Genomic DNA, 9,880 nt, shown 5'->3' on the forward strand with positions numbered 1-9,880 from the left:
ACTCTCGCTCACTAAGTAAAAAAATTTAAGCAACTCTTATCCAGGTTACAGCCAGCAGCTGCTTAGCTAAGCAAGTCACAACAAGAGCAAAGATTGGCCCAACAAAAGTTGATGATAGCCATCATTTCAAGGGGTTACTTACAAACATACTATCCTAAAGTCTCTTCTTTTATCCAAACAGAAACGTCATTATAAAATCTTATGCCTGTTTCTTATCTTTTTTAACAACCATCATGTTATGGAGACCTGAGAGGTGCCTGTTAGATAACCAATTACTTTATCTAAAGAAGGCTTTCATGCAGCTTCATGATTTGTATAGGGCTCCAGATAGCATGGCTAAAATGTAATCATACTTGCTCCACAGCATACAAGGGATGATGCAGCGAGGGAAATTATTCTCTGTAAATTGATACTTGTCTTCTGACAACATGACAAACGGCCCATCAGGTGCAGACGAGATAACAGAAACTGAAAGGCATCGAGTGCTATAAGTGCTTACCTCTGTTGCAATCAAACAACAACGTAATCAATCAGGTAAGGAAGTTAAATATCAGGTTATATCAGTATAACCCGTTTGCCAATATGTTTCGAAAGAGGCTCAGCAGCAATCTGCACTCATATTCATGGGAAACGTTAGGGGAATTCATGTTCAGCGTCTGTCTGAGGTCAGACTGTTGCGGAAAACACCTACTGAATAATAGTTCATAATTGCTGAAAGAAGCCTGACCAGATAGAGACTTGATTGAATGGCAATCATGCAAATGATCAGCTGATGGCATCAAACGCTCCAATAAAGGCATAAAGTGGGTAATATGCAAAGTGAGGAGTCAGCAGTTTCCATCCACAGCCTGCTACACAAAGAGGAGGCAAAGGAATGATGGCTGCAGCACTGAAAAACCTTTAAAACACTAAAGAAATGAGTGTATGTGACACTGAAGGCTGCCATGCTCTCTCAGCAAAGCATCTGAGTGTGGTCCAACGCAAAGCAGGATGACCTACTTTCACTCTCTCCACTGTAGCCCTGCCTCCCAAAGTAGCATCCACTGCAGTCAGGTTTAACAGAGTGTACAGTGAAGCCACTCTAGGTGCACTGTCTGTTGTCTGCACCCCTTTTTTATTCTATAAATGCACGGCTTGAGCCCGAAGCGTAATACAGTAGGGTCGATAAGACAGATTCGTTCTCTTCTTTTAATCACGAGGAATCCTCGCTGACAGATGGAGATGTCTGCTTTTGATTGCCTCCCCGCCAACTGCAGCTGCCTATTCCTTTCCTACCTTCAAGGACACCAACAAAACACACGGTCACACTCTGCGTTTTGGTGTCTCCAGGGTAGAGACGGGTGGGGGAAGGGAGCGACGGCTCACGTATGAACTAAAGAAGGGCTGAACGTGAAGCCTGAGGTGGGAAAAGATATGAACCAGTTTACATGAGTGAGCAGGCAGAAGGAATTACGCTGACTGAAGGAATTCAATCAAATATATTGCATCCTTATGCTCTATAAGCTCTATCACTTTATATGTATATATGGGTAAGCAGCAGCAGCAGATCAGAGGAAGAAGTACAGATGGTGAATGTTGACATGAGGGTGTGTAACAAGAAAAGTCAACAGCTAATCCTCATTGTATCCAGCAATTGGTGGATGTGACACATCCTGAGCTTACTGAGTCACCTGACGGTTGAATAGGTATTTTCAGAGTTCATCACCTATATTGCATTGTTTTATAAAACAAAAAAACTACTCTATAATTACTAAGACACTAAGAGGAAGCTGAATTTTAAGCTTTCTATCAATAAACATTCTCAGTCTTCTTGAATAATCATATGGATTTCAATTATTTCCAAATCTTAAACAACAGGAATACTCTGTTGTTTATAAGAGTACAGTTAGACACACCAGCATTTGAAATGACGCAGCATGTAGAGTAGTCTGATTAGCTAAAGAACACCCACCCATATTCTGCTTGTGTTTATTGTTGATGGGTTGCCAAGGAGGTGATGCCTTTCTTTAACGGTCAACTACACCCTGGACAAATCACCAGTCTATCACTGGGCAGCAACTCAAACCTGAGAAGTGCAAAAGTAACTGATTAACTGATCTGTATTTGTAATCACACATTTATCTGAACTGTGGGAAAATACTGCAGCACCTGGGAAGAATCCAAACTAGTACGCACCTGAACACTGCGAGCAGAAAGGGCATGGCCAGGATTTGAACCCAGGACCCTCTTGCTGCTGTGCCGCCACTGAGCTGCTGGGAGTCAGTGCAGTTAAAGTGGTCTTGGAGTGAAAAGCTTCACACATATTAACAGAATAGCTCACATTTTCTGCTTGAAATTTAAACCCGTGATTATTCATGATGTCCTGCACGTGATGTAAACAATGATTTAGCTGTTATGTCCTAACTAAGACATGAAAACCAGGCTGAGGGTTTGGAGCATGTCCATCTGCAGAAACATCTTTGATACATCAATCTAAAGTGAAAAGCGTGTAATAAAGTAAGACTGTGCATGATTAGCAAAGCTGTCATGTATTTTTTTTTTACATTTGGAATGGGTAAGTCATTTAGTTTACATTAATCTGCATTAATGAGACCATTATAGTGTGGTCTCATTAATGCAGACCACACTGCATTAATGAGATGCATTTAATTTTACTAAATAGTAAAATTAAACTGCAGGCAAAAGTGTGACAAATAGCAGCTGTAAAGATTAAATAAATATCTCAACTAAATACATAAAATATCCTTGATAATACTCAGCTACTTAAATCCACCAGCCTCATATCTAATAACAGTTCATTTTTTTCATTTGTTCTAAATGACTTATTTTAATCACTTCTCTCTGTTTTGTGCAGCTAAAATGCAGTTTTCAAAGAGGAAGAGGACTGGATTCTCAGACAGATGATAACTGAGATTAATGCTTTCATTATCAGTCAGAAGCTCTGCAGTCTGAGTGTTTCTCTTTCTCCAAGTCTGACACATGACACTGTGACCGCTCAGGGGCAGAGGGATGGTGGCTGAAAAGGAAAAGATGGGCAGTATGCATCAGTAGCGCTCCTCTAAACGTTCTGTCCCAAAATGCGTTGGCTTGTATAATCCTCAGTCATATGAGCGAGAGTGTGTGGACTCAGATGCTAGACAAGTACAGAGCACATCCTCCTCCTATTTCTGTCCGCAGAGGTCACCAAAAAAAAAAAAGCGCTCCACTCATGCTTGTCAGTGTGACGGGCACACTCACAAGCATGAGTGTGCCCGTCCGCCGTCTCCTCTCTTCCTGCCCCATTGGCTCTCAGATCATTGATGTCAAAGACGGGCATTGTTCCTCTCATCAGCATGAAAATATTAACTCCACCACCATTCTTGCAGCCCTGCAAAAGCATGTGTTCTGCTCATTAGCTTTGCTCTGGTCTGCTGAGGACCAGCAACTTCTAATAAAGATCAACCAGCTCAATACGGATTAGAAGACAAAAAAGGCTGGAGTAAAAAAACACTTAGTGGATGCTGCAGAATGCTAATTATCGTATCAGTGTTATGCTAATTATTCTTGGTAGCCAAGCTGACTGATAAGAGACTTTGATTTTTAGAAGTCATTTGTGAGGAAGAGCAATTATTTGTGGGTGATGGGCTTTCTGACCACTTAGTTGAAAAGGATTTAAAAAATATGTGCGCATTCACTCACACTACAGGAAATCTACAAACTTGAAAAAACACTTTCAGAAAAACACTTGCACACATTTCTTATGCATTACTCAGAGAAATCAGGATTGCCAACAGCTGCTAAAATACGGGACAAAACACACTGGATTATATTTACTTTGAGCTAAGGCTAAAGGGAGAGTTGTTGTGGGAAAGTGTGTTCTTATATCCTGGGGGAAAGCTTAAACATGTTTTTGCCCTTAAACATGTGAGCAGAGAAATCATCACAAGTCATAAGGCAGCTGACACGTTTAGTTTGCCTGTGGGCAAACATACAGGTGCATCTCATTAAGTTAGAGTATCATTGAGAAGCTGGTTTATTTTAGCTGTTTCATTTCTGGAGGAAAATATATTTCAGCTTCATTACACAGAATGATAAATTTCCAGTGTTTACTTTGGTTTATTTTGATTATTATGATTTTTTTTTTTTATAATAAAAGCACATTTAGCTTCTTAGAAAATTAGAATATTACGTAAACCTAAAACAAAAACATGTTCAAAACAAACATGTACAAGTACCCAACCAAGTACTGAGTTTACACTGTATACACTCAGTGCTTGGTTGGGCCTCCTTTTGCATGAAGTACTGCATTAATGAGGCGTGGCATGGAGCTCAGCCTGTGGTTCTGCTGAGGTGTTCAGAAAGCCCAGGTTGCTTTCATAGAAGCCTCCAGCTTGTCTCAATTGTTGGCTCAGGTGTTTCCTATTACCCTGCTGACAATAATCCAGATATTACCTGTGTGGTTCAGCTCAGGAAAGCATGAAGTTCCTTAAAATGTCTTGGTAAACGGCTGGGAACACATTAGCCTTGATAAAACTCATTGGACCAATTCAGCAGATGACATGACTCCCCAAAACATCGCCCACTGTGGAAACTTCACACTACACACTTAAGATGCGTCTGGCTTCTGTGTCTCTTGTGGACCTTTTCCAAACTTCTGAAATGACTTCACCGTCCTCTCTGTTCCATGGTTATACCTGCTGCTTGTGTAGCTTATTCTACCACACATTTCCCTCCACTCAATTCTCCAATATGCTTGGATATGCCACGACTCAGTGATAGAGCAGGCACACATTATTCAGTCCTCAACTAGGTTGGACCCAGTTCAATTCCTGGCCCTGGGTCATTTTCTGCACGTCTTCTCCTTCTCTCTCTGCCCTCTTTCCTGTCCATCTACTGTTGAATCAATGCCACATTTGCCGCAAAATTTTCTAAAAAAGCTTGGATACAGCAGCCAGCTTCTTTATCAATGACCTTTGGTGGTTTACCCTCTATATAGATAGCGTCAGTGGCTGTGTTCTGGAAAACTGTCAAGTCAGCAATCTTCCTTTGCTTGTGTAGGTCATAACATACTTTTTGTTTTATTTTAGAAATAGTTGGTTTTATTGGTCTTATGCATGGTAATGATTTTCTGATACATTGAATTTTGGCTGGAAGCCATAAATCATCAAGAATATGATATAACTGTGTAATTAATCTATAGGTTTAAATTTTCAGTGATGCACCAACTTACTTGAATCCACCTTTAGTGAGTATAGTATCAGAAAATAACAATATTAAGAAACCTCATGTTTTCATCAACAACTCACCAGTTCATCCAGGTTTCGCATGTCACATAAAACTCTCTTCTGCGGCCAGACGTAAGGCTCCGGCTCAGGTTCCTCCTCATCCTCCACACTGTGACAGCTCTCCTTCCGACTGTAACACCTGCTGGGTGAGCTCATCTCTTCGGCCTGCTCAGCTCCCTCGGCCTGCAGGCTCTCCTGATCCCGGATCTCCTCTTCGATCTCCTCCTCCAGCTGGATCAGCATGGGCGCAAGCATGCCAAACTTGGACCCCCGCCGCGCCACCTCCAGGAGACACAGGATGAAATTCTTCTCGTTGCACCTCTCCACCAGGTCGTTGGTCTCAAACATGAGGACGTCCTTGATCCAGAGCTCCTGCCTGCACCAGGTGATGAAGTTGGAGACGTTATCCCTCGCCAGGAACGAGCCGGGGATCACGTTCCGTGACTGGAAGACCACATCCTTCGACGGCACCTTCATGGACTTCACAGCCTCCGGGTTCTCCAACTGGAATTCCTGCGCTGCGCGGTTCACGGTGTTGGCGTGCCGACACAGGGCGCAGCCCGTCTCCAGCGCATCCATGAAGGTGTCCGCAGTGACGTCCAGGTCGTAGAGGGTCTTCAGCCATTCAGCCAGGTCCTCCTTCATGGCATACAGGTATTCTTCACTGGATTTAAAGGGCCGGATGCTCTTAGAGGCGGCGGACTGAATGTTGCTCTGATCAGCCATATTGTCGAAATATGTATCAATAAAGTCTTACTTGATCATCCCCGACTGTCTCATTGCAGAACTGCACTCCGAAGCCTCAGCCACAAAACAAAGCGCAATGACCGTTTTGACGCACCCATGCCGATTTGCATGTGCGGTTCTGAACTGCAGCTAATTGAAGCCAGGCTTTGTGTTGTCAGGAGCATATCGGGATGCGGGGCTGCCGTGGCGCATGGATGCGTTTTCCGGATGTCTGCGAAACCCGCTTCCTCTACGGAGCGCATCGCAGGGTTCCGAGGAGTGGGAGCGGAAAAAATGGTTCAGTACTTGCCCGCCGACGCTCATCCGATCCCCGGTTAATCCACCCGACGGCCGGCGGTTCCTGTCGGCCACACACTTCCACGTGTCGCCATGTCTGTCGGAGGCCCACCAGCTCCTCGTCGGGAGAAATGACGACCACTGAGCAGCTCACAGTCCACAGCTCATTTCCCTGCAAATAGGCTCAGCCCATGTCGCACCGCCTCTTGCGCTGAATATGTTGACCTGCTGGAGCTTAAACCAGCAGAGCGACTCGGAGGCACATCCCATTATGAGGGATAAACGCTGGAAGAGGAAAACTTAACCCTGTGTTCACCGAGTCAGCGCTGAGCAAAAAGTGGCTGGATTGGGTCAGGAAACCAGCAGCTGACCAAAAATAGGACAGAAATAATTGACTCATTTACAGTCATGTTCAAGACTGATTACAGGCCAGACAGTATGACTCAGGTTAATAAAAATAGCAAAACTATTTTTAACTCTTTTTAATTTTTAAAGCAATAAAAAAGAATGATTTTAGCAACTCTTCTGTATATTTTATGCAATATTTGCATAGAATATCAACAACAGAAGGGCACTTAAACATTTTTTTTAGTTGCCCACTTTAAATGTAAAAGTGGACTAGGTAGCTTTCTTCATTTTTCATATTCATGGAAAGGGCTCACTCAGCGGGTCTTATTCTGTTAAGTAAAGTTTTAATTTTGCTTTGTATGATGTCAATGACCCATCTTCAATTTTAAAATAAAACATTTAATTGAATACACGTTTATGAAATCTATCTTATCAAATCTAATTTTGTAGCAAAAGGGCAAAAAGTGATTCTTTGAATTGATAAAGGCTGACCTCCATTATGGAGTAAATGCATGACACATGGATAAAGTTGAGATTTCCATATCAGAATTAGTTGATAAAATTGTCCAAAGCTTTGAACATTTCACTGAGCACAGTTCAGTTCCATCCCTCTTCCAAAAATTGAAAGAATATGGGACAACTGCTAAGCCACCAAGACATGACCAGCCACCAAAACTAACTGCAAGTAGAGTGTTAGCCAAGAAGCCCAAAGCTCTGGAGGAGCTGCAAAGACTCGCAGCTCAGGTTGGAAAATATGTTAACGTGAACACTGTAGTTGATTACAAATTTCCATCTTTTTTTAGATTTTTGTTGCTAAAAAAGAACAAGAAAATGCTTTGTTTCCACCTTACAAGTGATGTGCAACTTTATCGTTGTCAATAACATACCAACTTGATGTTTTTGGTTGTGCAAAGTACAAAAAGCTAAATGAATATTATTCAACTGAAAGGTCAGCTGTAAACTCAAACCTGTACATCGCTTCATTGCTGTACCAACAATTAAAAGATGGTTGAGTTAGAAGTAGAGCACCGACAACCTTTTAAAAATGAGTTTGTTAACTTGTTACAAATTAACAATCTACTTTAAGATGCTTCAATATCTTCAAACTCTAGGATAGAAAATGACAAAGAAACTGGTGAGATATCTATTCCAATATTCAAGTTACTCAGACTGGTAACAAAGTACAAAATAACATTTCCAGAGATAAGAGCACATATTCTGCCACGGGTATGATAAGATTTTTGTTATTCATTTACAGCAGAACAGGTCTGCTAGTAATGTAATTAGAGCAGTCTTCAGCACCTGACAGATTTGTTTAAGATTTAACTGTAACAATAATTCACAGCGAGGTAAACGTAAGGCCACACTGGTCTCAAATGATGAACTTCATGCTCTTCTAGCTTGATTTGTGAAAAATTCACATGTAAAATTCTACATTTTGAAGAACAGGCAACCACTAAAAAATGCTAACCATGGTCTCAGTGAGGAGTGTTTACCACCCGTTCAGCAAAATGAACACCTTTGAATATTTAATCAGATGAATAGCTGCTTTAAACCTCTTTAAATAAAACATTTTGTAATTTTAACTTAATGTATGCAGCCCAGATGTTTGAGGTCATATTTTTAGTCAGTGATTTTAGAAAAATAACACAAAAAAAATCTTACCTGTGTGAACAGCCAGGTCAGTGGTTGGTTCTCCTGCTACAATCACATTGTGGTAGCATACAGCATGACTTGATGTCTTGTGTTAAAGACATAACTAGTGACAGCACACAGTGCTCTAAGAAATGAATGGTAGCCTTCAGTAGGAATACTATTCTATAAATACCAAAGTTTATTGGTATATATTTAAAAACTGAAATTTATTGAACTTGAAAGGAAAAATATGCAAGCAGAGAGAAATTTGGACAATGGAAATTCAAAATGTTTTTCAATATAAAAAAAAATTACATACTTTTTCAGGCTGCATTAATTAGAATTAGAATTCAACTTTATTGTCATTGCACTGTCACAAGTACAAGCAACGAGATGTAGTTTGCATCTATGCAGAAGTGTTCTACGAGATATAAATATTTATTTACAGATGTACAAGACTATGTATGTATGGACTATAAGGGGTTATAGCAAAGAGATATAGATATTGAGTATAAATATAAATATGGGAGCTATATGCAGATTATACAGAATATACAAAAAAATTAAGAACCTTGTGTAACCATTCTGTTAATGTAACGTCTAATGATTATGATACACAGATTTGAACAAAAAATATAGAATATACTTTATTTAGCAGTAGTTATCAGAGTTGATGTATCATCTATTTTTAATGCTTAAAAACATTTCTTAGCAGCCAGCTTTGCTTCTTGTACAGGAAAATTAAATACTTGTGTTTTAAATCTCTGGCATGTGCAGCCACAGGTGAGGAACAATGCCATGAGAAATATCTAGTCATTAATGGGTTAGGATTAACCGTAACTCATTCTTAAAATTTGATGGGAAAATTGTATTAAAATCTTGGCATAAGACGATTCCAGTAATGGGCCCAGCTCTAACCCAGAATCAGTTGTGCTTTTACAAATCTCTTGGTCACAAACACTAAAATTCAAACTGAATAAGCTGTAGCCTATTCTCCTGCTTTCCCTGTTAATTTAAATGTGTCTAAAGCAAATTAGTTTACAGAAGGTCTGATTCACCAATTTCTGACATAAAATGTCTTTTTAAATAAAGCTTTTGAATGCACAGGTTAGCCACAAGCACTGCTTTTCTACATAACGCTGAAAATGTCTTCTCAGTGTGGAGGAATACGTTTATTTCATTGCTTTAAAAGTTTTTCCAAAATCTGGTTTCAAAATGTTCCAACTGCAGTTTTAATGGAAAACTATTTAAAATTCTGGCCGGCTCTTGACTGGACAGGCTTTTGTGAACTCTTCCACCGTGCCTGCTAAAATATAAAGCAGAGTCAACGCAAGGAAGGGTGGTTTGTTTTCATTTAAAAAGAGTGACGTCCGTTTAAGAGACGGAAACCAAGAAGGGGGAGAGTAGCACAGAGAAAGAGAGAAAAGGTGGGAGGGGGCTGATGAGATCATTTTCTGGGCCTGAATGAATCAGCTCTTCTGCCAAAGAAAAAGTACACAGCAGAGAGAAGTGACCAAAGCAAATGGGAACAATTTGAAGACGTCAGCTGAGGTGGAGCTTCCTGTTCAATAGTACTTATCTGAAAGACAACTAGTAAAACATTACATCAA

At 40.5% G+C, this 9,880-nt stretch overlaps 1 protein-coding gene across 2 annotated transcripts in view; it reads right to left on the minus strand.

Moving 5' to 3' along the window:
- gas2l1 (growth arrest-specific 2 like 1) overlaps positions 1-6,895 on the minus strand; it is a 28,480-nt gene extending 21,585 nt beyond the window's left edge. The window contains exon 1 of one of the 2 annotated variants that reach the window (XM_032578224.1): positions 5,286-6,895. In XM_032578224.1, the coding sequence (XP_032434115.1) occupies positions 5,286-5,990 (705 nt within the window). In that variant the 5' untranslated portion in view covers positions 5,991-6,895. The remainder of the gene's footprint in view (positions 1-5,285) is intronic. The other variant, XM_032578223.1, reaches the window with a different exon arrangement.
- Between the last annotated feature and the right edge of the window lie 2,985 nt (positions 6,896-9,880).

Source organism: Xiphophorus hellerii, chromosome 12 (assembly GCF_003331165.1).
Source record: "Xiphophorus hellerii strain 12219 chromosome 12, Xiphophorus_hellerii-4.1, whole genome shotgun sequence".
NCBI lineage: Eukaryota > Metazoa > Chordata > Actinopteri > Cyprinodontiformes > Poeciliidae > Xiphophorus > Xiphophorus hellerii.